Consider the following 18,599-nt stretch of genomic DNA (forward strand, 5'->3'; position numbering starts at 1 on the left):
TCACTCCCCTTACCTTCTCCGTTTTAGCAGGCTCTTTTCCGAATGATCCACGTTGAGGGATTTTTGGTTTTGAGGCTTGAGGCATTGTTTAGACAGCCTGTTCACCTTACAAAAAGGAAATGGTGAGTACCGGATCAGACAAACTAATGGGAAACAAAGGTAAACAAATCGGTTAATTGGAGCAGAAGATCGGAGAGCTATTTGCAGAAGCACGAAAGTAAACAAAGCGACACTTGTTTTTGCAGTTTTGTCGGTGCGTCCCTCGCTCATGTTGATATTAATTGACGCTCCTTCCCGTCTGGTAAAAGTAGAAATGCAACCCACTGGGGGAACAGAGCGCACCCACATGCAGCAAGAGTTGCAACAAATGCATCAGTGTTAATGCAACAAAACCAAAAGAAAGAAGTTAAAGCAATTTACAAACCTGCTGAGCCTCGAGCTTTGTGGAGCCGATACTGATTGAAAACACAAAACTGGAACAACGGGGGCACTTTAGACCGGAGGCTCCGAAACCAATCCTCGCTGTGATGACTGGAGAGCGCGGCTGGACAACGTCCTCTGCTCGGGGTAAAGACTGTTCTCTCCGGCCTGTATCCCAGGACTAGTCTCCCCTGCTCCCAGCACACTCGCTCACACAGCGGCTCCAATACCACTCACACCAAACCTTTTTGAAAAGTGCGGCATGAACAGCAGCCCTCCACTATTGGCTCCAGGCAGCCAGGCGGTGGCCAATCAGCACGCCGCCAGGATGCGTTGCTAATTCGCAGTTGCTAAGGGAGGAGCCTTTTTCAAAATAGAACGTGTCCGACCAATGGGGAGGAAAGGGGCGGGACTCCCGTGACGCACCATCTGCGAGTTGGTGGGGCTGGAGACTTGTTCATTTAAAGGGAAAGCAACCCAACAACACACACGGGAAGAATATGTTAAAGTAAAGAACAGAAGAAATAAGAGCAGGAGTCGGCCGTACGGCCCCTCGAGCCTGCTCCGCCATTCAATAAGATCGTTGACCTCAACTCCACTTTCCTGCCCAATCTCCATATCCTTTGATTCCTCTGGAGTCCAAAAATCTATCTCAACCTTGAATATACTCAAAGACTCAGCATTAACAGCCCTCTGGGGCAGAGAATTCCAAAGATTATAACCTTCTGAGTGAAGAAATTCCTCCTCATCTCAGTCTTAAATGACCTACCCCTTATCCTGAGACCATGCCCCCTAGTTCTGACACTCCAGTCAGGGGAAACAACCTCTCAGCATCTATCCTGTCAATCCCCTTCAGAACCTTGTATGTTTCAATGAGATTGTTGTATCTATGCTTTAATGCGTTCAATCAAGCATGTAGATACGTCGAATTAAATCAGTCAGGCAGACAGGCTTATAACTGCGATGTTCACTTTATTGCGTAAAATGGCTGACTGCCGTTTTCCCAGGTAATTCCCATAATGCAATGCACATTACATTACCGTATTGACTGGTGTCAAACTCGCAATCAATACACGACATCCCCCTTTTCCTTGGAAACAAACTTGCAGTTTACAAACAGTTGCTCACAATAACACTGCATAACTTATTTGGTTTATAAACTTTTTACAAACTTGTGTCTTACCATACAACTAAATAATTCCCAGGCTTAAACATTTAACATCACCCATGCAGTTCTTGCACAGTTTATGTTGTGACATAATCAGACAGTCTTTGGGGTTTTCTTTTAACCCTTTGAGGTCTGGCTGTATTGGGTATGTCTGATTTGTTGGTGTCAGTGGGTATTGCCTGTGTCACAGTGGTATGTGTGTCAGGGTTCACTATACTGTCCTCAGTCCCTTGTGTTTCCTCCTGCTCATGGAGTGTCTCCTTTGGTCCATTGGTTCTGTATTTCTTCACAAACGTAGTATTTCTCGAGTAGCGTGCTCCGTCTGGAGATTCTACTACTACTTGACTCCCTGTTTTACTCAAAACTTTGTGGGGTATGGCATTAAAAGGAGTGGTGAACTTGCCCACTTTGTCCTGCCGTACCAGCACCGTGTCGCCAACTTCCACCTCTGAGTATTGTGTTCTCTGCTGATCATCTGCGTACAGTTTGGACTTGCCTTTTTGTTCTGCATCCCGGTCACGTACATCCATTTCTGCGCGCGACTCTGTGACGTCTGGCAGCTTTCCTCTCATTTTCCGTTTAAAGAGCAGCTCTGCCGGGCTCTTTCCTGTCGTGGCATGGTCAATGCTCCTGTACACAGTCACATATTTTCTAAGTTCACGTTTCCAATCTAATCCTTCTGACTGAGCAATTCTGATTCTCTTCATTAGCGATGCATTCTGGCACTCGACTTCTCCATTAGCCTGAGCCCATTTTGCTGTCGTTTTCAGGTGTTTGATCCCGTTGTTTTCACAGTATTCTTTGAATAATTCAGATCTGAATTGGGGACCATTATCAGATTTGCAGGTGATTGGCAAACCATGACGGCTGAAGGTTGACTCTAAACTATCAATAACCTTCTCTGTTGTTGTGGAGGTCATGATGTCATATTCATAGTAGCGACTATAATAATCAACTACCACAAGAATGGAGTGGTTGGATGGCAAGGGTCCCAGTAAGTCTATAGCTACATCCTGTCAGGGGCCCTCCGGTAATGGTGTTGGTCTCAACGGTTCAGGTGGGTCGGGTCTGGCTACTATCTGATAGCCGTGGCACGCTTTACAGTGTTTTTCAGCTGCCTTGTCCATGCCAGGCCACCAAACCTTGGTTCTGAGATGTTGCTTTGTTCCAACTATTCCCAAGTGTCCTTCATGTGCTAACACCAGGGCTCATGCGTGTAACACTGTGGGTAGCACGATGCGTGTTCCCCGAAGAACTAGGTACCCCACTACGCACAGCTCGTTTGCAATTGCTGCATAAGCTTTACAGTTCTCAAAATGTCCATTTGTGATTGCCTGCCGTACCTCAATCAGCTCTGGATCGGTAGCAGAGGCTTCCTCCACCTCTCTAGTAGTGAGTGCTTTTGGTGTCGCACTCACAGCTACAAATTTCACGTATTCATCTGAGCCATGAGAATGTCTCTCCTGTTTTGCTGTCTCCCCCAGCAATCGTGACAGTGGGTCTGCAATGTTTTGCTTGCCTGGAATGTGTATCACCTTTAAATCGTACGGCTGTAATCTAAGTACCCATCTCTCTATATGGGCACAGGTTTAGAGTGTGGGCCGTATATCACTACACATATGGATGCAGCCTCTCACAAGCCCATACAAGAGCTAAGGCCTCTCTCTCTGTTTGAGAGTATTTCCTCTCACAGTCTGTTAAACTATGACTTACATAGCATATTGGCACCTCTTGTCCCTGTTGGTCCTGAACTAGTACTGCGTCTAAACCTACAGGACTGGCATCTGCTATCACCTTGGTTCGTGCGTCCTTATCAAAATATGCTAAAGTGCCGGCTCTGGCCAACTCTTCCTTGAGTGCACTGAATGACTGTTTCTGTTGTGATCCAAATTTAAATATTTACGTTAATGTTAATGTTATTTGTACTGGACTCATGGGAGCTTGCAAGATCACATTTCGTTGTTCATGTACTTGTGCATTGTACAATGACAATAAAGTTGAATTATTATTATTATTATTTTCTCGTCAGGCGTCGCAGTGGCTCTGATAGCGTTGCAAACTGCAGGATGAATCTGCTACTGTACCCAACGAGTCCCAAGAAACTCCTCACCTCTGTAGCATTCTCTGGTTCCCGAGCTTCTGCCACCGCTCGCACTCTCTCTGCTGTTGGTCCAATGCCCTTTTCAAACAACAGGATTCCCATGAAAATCAATCGGTCCATATTGAATTGGCACTTCTCTGAGTTTAGTGTCAGTCCACTTTCCATTAGCCTGGTCATGACAGCATGCAGGCGTCTGTTGTGCGTTTCCTGGTCGATAATATCGTCTGAAATGTTTTCAACACCCTCTATTCCAGCTAAGGCATTAGCTATCTCGTGCTGATATTGCTCACTAGCTGAGGATACACCGAATATCAGCCTCTTGTACCTGTATACTCCGTTATGTACTGCAAACGTTGTGATTTCTCGTGACTCAGGGGTCAGTTCTAGCTGGTGATAACCCCATTTCAGGTCTAGCTTACTAAACACCGTCGAGCCGTTCATACCTTGGAGTATCTCATCAATGGTGAGGATTGGATATCGTTCCCTCACTATTGCCTGGTTTGCTCGTCTCATGTCTAGGCATAACCTTACATCCTTATCTGCTTTTGGTACAATAACCACAGGATTTACCCATGGGGTGGGACCAGTTACAGGTTCGATAATGTCCATGTCCCTCAATTGTTTTATTTTGGCCTCTACTGCCCCCTTTAAGTTGAATGGTATATGCCTGAGTGGCTGGGCCACAGGCTTCACTTGTGAGTCGATATACAAACTGATCTGTTTTGTGTTCAGCCTTCCTACTCCATGGAACACCTTTGGATACCGCTGTTCTAGTAGCTGTCTTACATCTACCACAACTGAGACATCTGCGCCTATTTTTAGAACTCCCAGTTTCATGGCTGTCTCCCTTCCTAGCAACGGCTCTCCATGGCCTTTAACCACAATGAACTCCGCCTGCTCAGTTCTCTTACCTATTGTAATCCCACATGTGAATACAGCTTTAACTGACAGTGGTCGGCTAGAAGCATAAGAGAATAACTTTCTCTCTGTCTTAGGGACATCTGACTGACACTTAATGTGTTCTGACTTTAATCCTTCCCATGTATTCTCATCTATCACATTACTAGTTGCACCCAAATCAATTAACATTCTCAGGTTTACTCCCCCCACACAAAAGGTAAGTCTCTCTGTCACATTATTTCCAGTAACAGCAATTGCAAAGTCATTTTGTTCCTCTACATTGTTCACACTGTGTTTCTTTGTACCCTTTGTGCGGCATACTTTGGAGAAATGATCCTTTCCCTTGCACTTATGACCAGTTTGTCCGCGTGCTGGGCATTTTGGATCTCTGCCCATGTGGTCTGTGTGTCCACATCTGTAACATTTCCTTTCATTCCTATCGCCATTTCCCTTTGGTTTCTCTGTTGAGCTTTTCGCATAATACCCTCTTTTCTGTGTAACACGACGAACAGTATCTGTCTCCGTCTTCTCTGTACATGACATGGCTGACATCTGCTCCTCGACGTTTTCACATTGTGAGGCCAATTGTAACGTGCGGGCGCGCGTTAGACCTTGCCCTTCCTCTAGCAATTTCCTCCGCACATAGGCTGACGTGCACCTACTCAGGATAGCATCTCTTATTTGATTATCCACATCCCCCCCAAAAGCACAGTCTTTAGCAGCCTGCCGCAAGCGAGTAGCAAATTGTTGCACAGTCTCACCTGTCTTCTGGGACAACTTATGAAAAGTCTGTCTAGCAAATGCTGCGTTGACCTGGGGCACAAAGTAGTGATTCAAAGCACTAACCGCTGCCGTGTAGTCTGCTGGCGCACCTGTGTCCGGTAGAGTCGAAAAGATATCCTGGACATCTGGTCCTGCTAGGTGTAGAAGTAGAGCTCTTCTCCTCTGCTTTGTGGCACCTGTAGAGGTATCGTTGATAATGAGTCCTTTGCCGTCGGCATAAAGCTCAAAAGACGTTAACCACCTCGTCCATCTTGGACCCAACGTGGCTGGCTCGGCGAAGCATGCAAAATTTTGAATGTCGGTCTTCTCCATCCTAGCTAACTAAAACTTGGGCAACTACCTATCTAAAATGATTCCGTTCGTTATCCTCGTCGCCAATGTTGTATCTATGCTTTAATGCATTCAATCAAGCATGTAGATACGTCGAATTAAATCAGAGTCAGGCAGACAGGCTTATAACTGCGATGTTCACTTTATTGCGTAAAATGGCCGACTGCCGTTTTCCCAGGTAATTCCCATAATACAATGCACATTACATTACCGTATTGACTGGTGTCAAACTTGCAATCAATACATGACAGAGATCACCTCTCATTCTTCTAAACTCCAGAGAGTATAGGCCCATTCTACACAATCTCTCATCATAGGACAGCCCTCTCATCCCATGAATCAATTTAGTGAACCTTCATTGCACCGCCTCCAAGGCAACTATATCCTTCCTTAGATAAGGAGACCAAAACTGTGCACAGTACTCCAGGTGCGGTCTCACCAAGGCCCTGTACAATTGTAGCAAGACTTCCTTACTCTTATACTCCAACCCCCTTGCAATAAAGGCCAACATGCCATTTGCCTTCCTTATTGCTTGCTGTACCTGCATGCTAGCTTTCTGTGTTTCTTGCATGAGGACACCCAAATCTCTCTGAACACCAACATTTGAAAGTTTCTCACCATTTAAAAATATTCTGTTTTTCTATTCTTCCTACCAAAGTGAATAACCTCACATTTCCCTACATTATACTCCATCTGCCACCTTACTGCCCACTCACTTAGTCTATCTATGTCCCTTTGCAGACTCTTTGTTCTCCTCACAGCTTATTGTCCCACCCAGCTTTGTATCGTCAGCAAACTTGGATACATTACAGTCGGTCCCTTCATCTAGGTCATTAATATAGATTGTAAATGGCTGAGGGAGAGAAAAAAGTTCCAAATGACGTTACTTAAAAATGCAGTAGCAGTATTTTAGTGTATATATTAACCTTAAATTTTTTAATGGTAATTATAGGATTTTCTGCTTTCTGGCAGATTCCAGTCTAAACAACTTGTATTTATATAGCGCCTTTAATGTAGTAAAACGTTCCAAGGTGCTGCACAGGAGTATTTTAAGACAAAAAAAATTGACACCGAGCCACAAAAAGATAAATTAGGGCAGGTGACAAAAAGCTTGGACAAAGAGGTAGGTTTTAAGGAGCATCTTAAAGTAGGAAAGGGAGGTAGTGAGGCGGACAGGTTTAGGTAGGGAATTCCAGAGCTTAGGGCCTAGGGAAGTTGAATATAGGCTCCACGTTCATTTCCTGTCATTACCTTCCTCCAAAAATTATTTTCCTGTGAAATTAAGGAGTTGAAATAAGAATCTGATGGCAGGCAAATTTAATTATTTTGAGGAGATGGTGCATTAAAGATATATATCTTGTTTGTTCTTACTGAGAAAATACTATAATTGAAATATTTCGTTTTGGTGTTTTGTATCCTTAATTATTAGATTCTGACTGCAGATAATTGCTGTGATATAATAGAGCCTGGGAATTCAGTTTACAGAATTGACAGCTGTTTTTTTTGGCTGCGGACAAAATTAAGCAGTTTAATTGACACGTAATATATTGTGCTATGGTTTGCTTTATTATTAACGCAGCATGTAAACATTCTATAGCCCTGTTTCTTCATGCATGCTACTACACATTTCTGTTTTAATGAATCAGAGCAATGGATTGTGTGGGGGTGCAGAGAGGCCCCAAATGCTTGTGGTGCCCGGGACCTCAAGAATTCATAATCTGGCTCTGTGAAAAGATAAATCTCCTGACATCTAACCTAGTTCTATTCTTATGTAACTTATATGTACACCCCCTGGTTTTCCCCAACTTATCTAATTCAAATTGTCTATCCACAGGGACACAGTTTAGTCCCTTCATTATTTTAAAACCTCAATCAAATCTCCCCAAAGTCTATGCTTTTCCAAAATAAAAAGTTCCTCCTCTCTAAGCCTAGTGAAACTAAGAGCCATTAACAACAACAACTTATATTTATGTAGAGCCTTTAACGTAATAAAACATCCCAAGGTGCTTCACAGGAGCGTTATCAAAAAAACAAATTTTGACATATAAGGAGATGTTCGGGCAGATGACCAAAAGCTTGGTCAAAGAGGTAGGTTTTAAGGAACATCTTATAGGAGGAAAGAGCAGTAGAGAGGCAGAGAGATTTAGGGAGGGAATTCCAGAGCTTAGGGCCTAGGCAGCTGAAGAGGCGATGGTGGAGCAATTAAAATCGGTGATGCTCAAAAGGCCAGAATAGATTGTGTGCAGAGATCTTGGGGGATTATAGGGCTGGAGGAGATTACAGAGATAAGATGGGGAAAGGCCGGAGGGATTTGAAAACAAGGATGAGAATTTTAAAATCGAGTCGTTGCTTCACTGGAAGCCAATGTAGGTCAGCAAGCACGGGGGAGATGGTTGAACGGGGCTTGGTGCAAATTAGGATACGGGTGGCAGAGTTTTGGATGACCTCAAGTTTATGGAGGTTAGACCAAGGGAGGCTGGCCAGTAGTGCATTGGAATAGTCAAGTCTAGTGGTAATAAAGTCAAGGATGAGGGTTTCGGCAGCAGATAAGCTGAGGCAAGGGCGGAGACGGACGATGTATTGAAGGTGGAAATGGGCAGTCTTAGAAATGGAATGGACATGAGGTAGGAAGCTCAATTTGTGATCAAATATGACACCAAGGTTGCGAACAGACTTGGTCAGCCTCAGATCATTGCCAGGGAGAGGGATCGAATCGGTGGCATGGGAACGGAGTTTGTGGCGGGAACTGAAGACAATAGCTTTGGTCTTCCTGATATTTAATTGGAGGAAATTTCTGATCATCCAGTGCTGGATGTCGGACGAGCAGTCTGACAGTATAGAGATGGTGGAGGGTTCGAGAGAGGTGGATGAGAGGTGGAGATGTGTATCATCAGCATACATGTGAAAACTCACGTTGTGTCGCTGGATCATGTCACCGAGGGACAGCATGCCATGTTCCCTTTAAGCTGCACAGTTGCACTGCTGTCTGGACCTCCGGCGCACTAGCTTTTAAATAGAAAAAGGGGCCGCGCGGCCCCCCCAAAAAAAAATTAAAGGGAACATTGGCAGCATGTAGATGAGAAACAGGAGGCGGCCAAAAATAGATTCTTGGGGGAGAACAGAGGTGATGGTGAGGGAACGGGAAGAAAAGCAATTGCAGGTGATTGTATGGCTGCAGTTGGAAACATAGGAATGGAACCAGGCAAGTGCAGTCCCATCCAGCTGGACGATGGTGGAGAGGTGTTGGAGCAGCATTTTGTGGTCAACCGTGTCAAAGGCTGCAGACAAGACAAGAAGGGGTAGTTTACCTTTGTCGCAGTCAATTAGGATGTCATTTGCGACCTTGGTAAGAGCTATTTCGGTACTGTGGCGGGGACAGTAGCCTGGTTGGAGGGATTCAAACAAGGAGTTCTGGGAAAGATGTGCACGAATTTGGGAGGTGACAACACGTTCAAGGACTTTGAAGAGGAAAAGGAGGTTGGAGATGGGGCGATAGTTTGCAAGGGGGAGGGGTCAAGGGTTGTTTTTTTGAGGAGAGGGGTGATGATGGCAGATTTGAAGGAGACGGGGACAGTACCTGAGTAGAGAGAACCATTAACAATGTCAGCTAACATGGGAGCCAGGATGGGAAGTTGGGTGGTCAGCAATTTAGTAGGAAGAGGGTCGCGAGAGCAGGAGGTTGGTCTCATTGACAAGATGAGCTTTGAAAGGGCAAGAGGGGAGATAGGAGAGAAAGTAGAGAAATATGCAAATGTAGGGTTAGGGCAGGGGGAAGTAAGGCCCAGTGGGCTAGGGGAAGGGTGGGAGGTAGCAGAGGCAGTTGAATGGATGTCTCGATCTTTTTAACAAAACAGTCCATGAGTTCCTCGCATTTATTGTTGGAGGTGAGGGAAGAGGAGGCAGTGGAGGGTGGTTTAAGAAGACAGTTAGTGGTGGAGAGGAGAAGCCTGGTGTTATCTTTGCCTTCCTGGATAATCTTAGAATAGTGGGAAGTTTTAGTGGTGGAGAGCAGGACCCGATAAGGCTTTATATGACCCAGCCATATCTGGTGATGGATGGTTAGACCAGTTGTCCACCAAAGATGTTCAAGTCTGTGTCCATTGGATTTAAGGGAGTGGAGGTGAGGGGTATACCAGGGGAATGACGAGGGTGAGAGTGTGTAATGATTTTAGTGGGGACAAGGGCATCAAAGGTGATGGAGAGGGTGTGATTTAGAAAATCAGTAGCTGCAGAAATGTCATGAAGAATTGTAGGCTAAAAGCTAGACAGTTGGGAATTAGAAAGTGCAGTGGTAAGGGACTTGAGGGAGAGGTTTTTTCCAGGGGCAGACACAGAAAGAAGTGGGGTTGGGAGGAGGAAGGGGAATATGGGTAAAGAGTGATATAAGGAAATGGTCAGAGATTAAGTTAGGTATAAATCCATTGGCCCTCTTCTGAAGCTTTTCCAGGGTCTCTATATCAACCACTGTGTCAGAGGGCTAAAACTGGACATAGTATTCTAGATAAGGCCTAACCAAGGTCTTATGCAACGACAACATAGCGTTTTTATTTTATATTGGATTGTCCTAGCAATACATCCTAATACCCTATTTGCTTTTGCTACAGCCTCGCGTGACTGGTCATGAACCTTTAGAGGTTCATGTACTATAACACCTAGATCTCGTTCCTGTATAACAGACTTTAGCTTGGTTAGCATTAGCTTTACCCAAGTGCATAAAACTATGTTTATCTATATTAAATGACTTTTGTTAGTTGCAGGCCCAGTCCCCCATTGCATATAGATCTGATTGTAGTCATTTGCAGGGCTATGGGGAAAGGGCAGGGGAATGGAACTAATTGGAAAACTCTTTCAAAGAGCTGGCATAGGCACAATGAGCCGAATGGACTATGATTCTAAGATTTTGCCTCATCCACCTTTCTAATACTCACACAAATCTTTGTATCATCCACAAACTTGTGGACAGTTCCTCGAATGCCTTCACCCATATCATTAATAAAGATTGTGAAGAGCAATGGTCCTAATACTGATCTCAATGGAACTCCACTAGTAACCACATTACCTTTAACAACCTTCTGCTTACTAGAATGTAACCAATGCCTTATCTAACCCTAGATATACCTGCTAATCCACAAAACACTATCTTATAAAGTAGTCTCTGTCATGAATCTTATCATTCATGAAGAAATGACTCATGAAATAACACTGGGCGGCCAGCTGGTGGCGCCATCCAAGGAGTATAAATACTCGGGCGTGGTCCCAGCTTGCCCAGGACGTTTTTGTAACCAGGAACTAGTGATGTAAACTAGAATCTCATGGTTGTGAAACAGTTGATTAAAGCCTTGTTTTATACTCAAACCAAGTGCTCAGTAGTCTTTTTGCATCAGTCTATTGTATGGAACCATGTCAAAAGTTTTTCTTATGTAAAAGAATGTTTCAGGGTGCTTCATATAGAACCATAGAGGCCATTCAGCCCATTGTGTCTGAGCAGGCTCTTTGCTAGAGCAATCCAAGACGAATCCCACCACCCTGGTCTCTTCTCATAGTCCTATATCTTCCTCACTTCAAATATTTATCCAGTGATGAAGAGGTGGATACTGAACAGGAAATTTGGGAGTGGAGGCTCTTCCAGCAAATCTGCAATAATTTGCTTTTTTTATTTAGATAAAAAGGTGAATGAGCACGGTTCACAGCACAGGACACCTTCTAGCTTGGCAAAAATAAGATAAAAGACTAGGTATATCAAGTCATAGAATTGTTCCTGTACCGGCTCTTTGGTAGAGCTATCCAATTAGTCCCATTCCCCTGCTCTTTCCCCATAGCACTTTAATTTTTTTTCCTTCAATTATTTATCCAATTCTCTTTTGAATGTTACTATTGAATCTGCCTCCACCACCCTATCAGGCAGTGCATTCCAGATCACAACAACTCGCTGTATAAAAAAATGACTCCTCATGTCGCCTTTGGTTCTTTTGCCAATCACCTTAAATCTGTATCCTCTGGTTATTGACTTTTCTGACACTGGAAACAGTTTCTGCTTATTTACTCTATCAAAACCATTCATGTTTTTGAACACCTGTATCAAATCTCCTCTTAACCTTCTCTGCTCTAAGGAGAACAACCCCAGCTTCTCCAGTCTCTCCACATAACTGAAGTCCCTCATCCCTGATATCATTCTAGTAGATCTCTTCTGCACCCTTTCTGAGGCCTTGACATCCTTCCTAAAGTGTGGTGCCCAGAATTGAACACAATACTGCAGCGGAGGCTTAACCAGTGTTTTATAAAGGTTTAGCATAACTTCCTTGCTTTTGTACTCTATTCCTCTATTAATAAATTGTATCTCCGTCATAAATTGGATGTTATGTTTGGAGGCACAGACAGATTACACAGCAAGAGGTAACCATTCTAATCATTTAGGATTTGGAGACAACATTTCTGGTAACGTTGACACACTGGTAAGTCTTTCTTTTGGTGGCTTCTACGAAACAGATCTCAAGACTGTTTCACTGGACTTCAACTGAGCATGCCTTGAAATATCCAACATTACCTATAATTTCCTTCCACCAAACTGGCATAACACTCCGGTTATTCAATCAGGACAGATTTTACCACAAAATCATGAATACAAGAAAGAAAATTTGAAACTGCAGAATCAATAGAAATTTTGGGGTTCCCAAATTCTGTGCAATTCTAAGAATTCTAATGTTCCAAAATGACAATTTGATGAGTTGCGCTTGTCATATTAGGCCATTTACTGGCTGATTAATTGGGATAGATTTAAAAGCCTGTGTTCTTTCACTATTTATCAATGTATTTTGAGCAATGTCAGTGTTTCCATACTTTCCATGGGACTTTCTGAGACATGATAAGGCTGCACTAATGGGATATATAAAGGAAAACCATTAAGTGCTGACAGGAAACGCATTATCACTTTAAAGGCAGATGAGTACAGTACTCATCTCTGGAGTATTCTGAAGCTAAACACGTCCAACATTACTGCTCAACTGAAACCGACTAGTTCCGTTTCGGTATCACGCAGATGTTAATTTGAAGGGGGTGCGGTTCCAACTGAGTTGGTCCCGCCTCAGCACTGCTCCCATTGGTGACTATTGCTACCACAACACCAATCGGCAACTGGCCAACTGTCAATCTCGGGATAAACCTGCTGTCAATCAGCACTGGTGAAAGGCTGAAGAGTCAACGCTGTTGCAAAGCAGCGCCAATTTAGGTTCCTAAAAAGTTTAGCCAGTGATTGGAATCTTACTTAAAAACACAGGGACCAAGTCACAGAGGTAAGCATTTATATTGGTTGGTAATTTCAGCAGTGCATTTCTGTTTTCTGTGGTTCGGATCCCACAGTTATGTTGATACCGTGTTAACCAAATAATCAAAAATTATAACAATGGTTAATAACATATTTAATATATTTTTGTTTCGTTCATAGTTATTTCTTTATGCATCTGTTGGGCACACCCTAGCCACCGTCCGCAGTTTAAGAAATATATACATAGTGCAGATTATTACACAGTAACATTCTACGCAAGCATTAATAGTTTTCTCCCTCAGAATAACAGGTGTTAAAAGTAACTTCTGTTTTAAGACGGCGGGTGTGTTAAATAATTGTCCTAGGTCGAGAGTCACGCTTTTACATCTACCGCCACTTTTAACAAAACCTTGTTTATGAAGACTTTTTCTTTTGTTTTCTTGGAAACATCATTTCAATGAAGTATTTCCCCCCCCCCCAGTTCACCTTCAAAGGTTATCCATTGCTGAGAATGATTGATTAAATCTATAAAAAAAAACTTAAAAAAATTATTTAAGTTCCTGGTCAATTTAAAGATAATTCCAAATAGATTCATATTATCAGTAGAACATGCAGCTGATCGTGTTACTGAAAACACGTTACAGCCATGCGCTAACTGTTAAAAGCTTTCGTTGATATTAACCCATCAACTAGGCAGCAATAAGGGATTTTAGTATTGGGGTGGGGGCTTTACTTTGCATTGTATGTATTGGGAAAATACATGGGGGCGGGTAGGAAGAATTACTCTGTTACTATTTGTGATAAGATGGTAAAAACATTCTTTTTGAACACACTTACAATGTCACATGTGGCAACCAGTGTAGTTACCCAATATTTTCCACTTACTCATTATTATCATTTTATCCGATATCTCAGCCAGTGTCGGTAAAAATTGAGTTAGCTTTAAAATGCCCAGATCTCTAACTACAAAGCTAGACAGCTTTCAAAGATTTGGAATGAATGTTAGTCATATTATTATGGAGAGGCATGCGGAGGATTGTTTTTAAAAATGAAAGCCTGTACATTACTGTTTATGATTTGCATTTGTATGACATTCCTCTGCTATTTCATCCAAGGCACAAGCCCATTTACAGTATCTTAAATGGATTATGTTAAGTGTTGATGTGCTAATATCACAAATAATTTCTAAGCTTAGAATGAACACCCTGAATATGTAGAAAAGTGTTAACAGCATGGTGAAAGCTGACCGCAGCATGCATATTAATTGCACAATTTCAACCAGGAACATGGAGGATGTTGAAATATTGCATTGCAGATTGGGTCATGAAGACGGATGCAGACACAAACCCCACTATACAGAGTCCCAAAGGTGTGTTTAGACTAGTGAGAGTGGGGCTCTTCATGCTCACTGCTGTTTTGGTTAGTGAGCCAGGGTAGTCACACTTGTGTGAAACTCTCCATGGTTCCATGACGTTTAACAATATGGAAACATTCAGGGTCATAAATTATCTCATAGCCTTCAGTAGGTGAGGAAATGTTAACACCACTGAGAGGCTTGGTAAATGGAAAATGTGCTATTTAGTTTGCCAACTGTGGCATAATTGGGATTTTGAACATTTTTCTGAAACACGTTTTAAACTTTCAACCCTGAAAAGAAACATTAACACTATTCTTGGTGACATCCTCTTTGGTTGGTTATTCGTCAATATAAATCACTTATTTCCTTCATATTAGGCTGCAGTGGAACAAGGTGCAAAGCTCTCACTTAAACCAAGTGGGGGTAAGAATTCCTCTGGTTGTTATATGTTGCAACATCATAAATGTGTTTTGAAGATAACCCCTGTTTGATATTTCTATAAAAAGTGAAAGTATGGGTTTGCAACGTTACTAGAAATGTTGAAGAAGGAATATTCATGAATATATTTACGTTGTCACTATACGTAACAACAGAGGGCACTCTACCCTACTGAATAGATGGAAATCATGTCCTGTGATATTAGTAACTATCATATTAGCCACTGTGAGCCCCGCCACATTTATCCAGAACCAGGGGTCACAGTCTAAGGATAAGGGGTAAGCCATTTAAGACAGAGATGAGAGTGTGGTGAACCTGTGGAGGCCAATTCATTAAATATATTCAAGAAGGAGTTGGATATATTTCTTAAGGCTAAAGGGATCAAGGGATATGGAGAGAAAGCAAGGACAGGGTACTGAATTTGGAAGATCAGCCATGATCTCGTTGAATGGCGGAACAGGCTCGAGGGGCCAAATGGCCTACTCCTGCTCCTATCTTCTATGTATCTATGCTTTAATGAATGCTTTACCCCATTAATTTAAAATGGGTTAGTATGGTCATTAAGATGGTAGGCAAAAGAATTTCATATAAAAATGTTAATATGCTTGTTACTAATATCTCACAGTATAGATATTGCACAGTATAATTTCAATCCATGTAAGTAAGATATATTAAGGAAGTGGTACTTGGTAAAATAATGGGACTCAAGGCGGATAAATCCCCTGGACCTGATGGCTTGCATCCCAGGGTCTTGAGGGAAGTAGCGGTAGGGATTGTGGATGCATTGGTAATAATTTTCCAAAACTCACTGGACTCAGCAAAGGTCCCGGCAGATTGGAAAACTGCTAATGTAACACCATTATTTAAAAAGGGTAGTAGGCAGAAGGCTGGAAACTATAGACCTGTTAGCCTAACATCTGTGGTTGGTAAAATGTTAGAGTCCATTATTAAGGAGACAGTAACGGGACATTTGGATAAACATAATTTAATAGGGCAAACTCAGCATGGTTTCATGAAGGGGAAGTCATGTTTAACAAATTTGCTTGAGTTTTTTGAGGAAGTAACATACAGGGTGGATAAAGGGGAACCAGTGGACGTAGTGTATTTAGACTTCCAAAAGGCATTTGACAAGGTGCCACACAAAAGATTATTGCTCAAGATAAAAAATCACGGGATTGGGGGTAATATTCTGGTGTGGGTGGAGGATTGGCTCTCTAACAGAAAGCAGAGAGTTGGGATAAATGGTTCGTTCTCAGATTGGCAACCAGTAACTAGTGGTGTTCCGCAGGGGTCAGTGCTGGGTCCCCAACTCTTTACAATCTACATTAACGATTTGGAGGAGGGGACCGAGTGTAACATATCAAAGTTTGCAGATGATACAAAGATGGGACGGAAAGTAGTGAGTGAGGAGGACATAAAAAACCTGCAAAGGGACATAGACAGGCTAAGTAAGTGGGCAGAGATTTGGCAGATGGAATACAATACTGGAAAGTGTGAGGTTATGCACTTTGGCAGGAAAAATCATAGAGCAAGTTATTATCTTAATGGCAAGAAACTGGAAAGTACTGTAGTACAAAGGGATCTGGGGGTCCTGGTGCACGAAACTCAAAAAGTTAGTATGCAGGTGCAGCAAGTGATCAAGAAGGCCAATGGAATGTTGGCTTTTATTGCTAGGGGGTTGGAATATAAAAACAGGGAGGTATTGCTGCAGTTGTACAAGGTATTGGTGAGGCCGCACCTGGAATACTGCATACAGTTTTGGTGTCCATACTTAAGAAAAGACATACTTGCTCTCGAGTCAGTACAAAGAAGGTTCACTCGGTTAATCCCGGGGATGAGGGGGTGGTCATATGAGGAGAGGCTGAGTAGATTGGGACTCTACTCATTGGAGTTCAGAAGAATGAGAGGTGATCTTATTGAAACATATAAGATTGTGAAGGGGCTTGATCGGGTGGATGCGGTGAGGATGTTCCCAATGATGGGTGAAACTAGAACTAGGGGGCATAATCTTAAAATAAGGGGCTGCTCATTCAAAACTGAGATGAGGAGAAACTTCTTCACTCAGAGGGTGGTAGGTTTGTGGAATTTGCTGCCCCAGAAAGCTGTGGAAGCTACATCATTAAATAAATTTAAAACAGAAATAGATAGTTTCCTAGAAGTAAAGGGAATAAAGGGTTACGGGGAGCGGGCAGGAAATTGGACATGAGTCTGGGTTCGGAATGGTCATGGCCCTGTGGGTAGTGGAGCGGGCCCAGGGGCCGTGTAGCCTTGTTCTGCTCCTACTGTGTTCTAATTCTGTTAGATTTCAGGAGATGGTTTTATTCCTGTTCCTGGCTGGGGTGGAGGTCGCCTTTACAGAAGGTAAGTACTGTAGAAAATATAGGGACAGAGTGATCTCCTGGAAGAATTTCGATCGCCTAGATGGGTCGGAGAGGAATTTCCCAGATTTTTTTCTCCCAAATTGGCCATTGGGTCTTTATCTGGTTTTTCGCCTCTCCCGGGAGATCACATGGGTTCGGGTGGATGCAGAGTGATAGAAGATTTGAGGTTAGGATCAGATCAGCCATGATCTTATTGAATGGTGGAGCAGGCTCGAGGGGCCGATTGGCCTACTCCTGCTCCTATTTCTTATGTTCTTATGTTCTTATAGCACACTGATATTCTAGACATTGTGGCCCACTATGGTTGCATTGAATGAACTGTCACATTTGATGCTGGAATGCCGCACCACTAATATGCTGGCTAAGGGCTAAGTGTGTAATTACCTTCAGGTCCTCTAGTGTAGCAGAAAACAAGTTTAGAACATTCATTGCGACCATCAGTAGACAATTAAAGCTGAACTGCTATGTAAATACTGAGCTATGCCGGTTAATCTCATTCTAGGAACGTGGGCTTTTAACTAAGCATTCATGCCCTCTTTCTCAACCATTCAGATCGAGCCGTCAGAACAGTCTTATCAATAGAAAATAAGCCAACCATCCAGTTCTTGATCAGGCATCTTGGTAAATGAGGAACCAAAAGTCATGGCATGTTATGTGGAAGCATTAATTATTGAGATTATTAAGGTATTTAACAGACTTTTAGCAGCAGTATAGCAAATCTCAGAAGTCAAGTCATGATCCCACTCCCTGTCCCATCCCTATCCTGCCCATGCTACTGTCCCGTTTTTGGTGGCAAACCTTATAGATGAAGAATGTTTGCAAAGCCTGATGGTCCTTACTGCCTGGTCACCCAAAAAAAATTCTTACACATGCCAAGATACACGTGGAGCAAATAACATTACAACTTAAAATGAGCTAACATTTCCATGAAAGAAATTATATTACTCATGTGCAGATATATCAAAAATAATAAAAGCACCCTGCAATTTCTGATGTGCTGTTTTCTACACTGAGCTAAAAATATTAACAGAACATAGAGTGATGTACAGGCAGTACAAAACAAAATAACTAATTAATATGGACAGGATCTTCTCCCATGTTATTTTGCATCTTCTCTCATTGCGCTGATTCCTACTTTATTTTTTTCCCAGCACATTAAACATTTGATAACATACAACATAAGAGACTTATGACAAAGATAATTCACGTGGAATTAAGGTGAATCTGGGCATGGAGAGACAGATAGATCAGGGCAGAAAGCAAAGGGTATGGGTAAAAAGAAATTTCTGAGACTGGAAAGAGGCAGTGAATGGTATTCCACAGGAGTTGTGTTGGGACTGCTCTTATTTACTATATACATATAGGTGACCTGAACTTAGGAATTGAGGGAACAATATCAAAATTTGCTGATAACACACAATTTAGGGGATTATGGCCAATATTCTCTAATTTTTTTTGTG

At 42.6% G+C, this 18,599-nt stretch overlaps 2 protein-coding genes across 2 annotated transcripts in view; one reads left to right on the forward strand and one right to left on the reverse strand.

Annotated features, from left to right (window-relative positions):
* The window catches only part of ccnb3 (cyclin B3), a 59,992-nt gene extending 59,317 nt beyond the window's left edge, over positions 1-675 (reverse strand). The window contains 2 exon segments of the mRNA XM_085997531.1: positions 14-143; positions 425-675. Coding sequence (XP_085853657.1) covers positions 14-85 — 72 coding nt within the window. The 5' untranslated portion in view covers positions 86-143; positions 425-675.
* A 12,199-nt stretch (positions 676-12,874) lies between these two features.
* Positions 12,875-18,599, forward strand: part of LOC147125113 (uncharacterized) — a 56,863-nt gene continuing 51,138 nt past the window's right edge. The window contains exon 1 of the mRNA XM_085997545.1: positions 12,875-12,991. The gene's annotated coding sequence lies outside the window, so the exon portion shown is untranslated. The remainder of the gene's footprint in view (positions 12,992-18,599) is intronic.

This window comes from Somniosus microcephalus, chromosome 1, assembly GCF_052327205.1.
Source record: "Somniosus microcephalus isolate GS21.2 chromosome 1, FLI_Smic_1.0, whole genome shotgun sequence".
In the NCBI taxonomy this organism is placed as follows: Eukaryota; Metazoa; Chordata; class Chondrichthyes; order Squaliformes; family Somniosidae; genus Somniosus; species Somniosus microcephalus.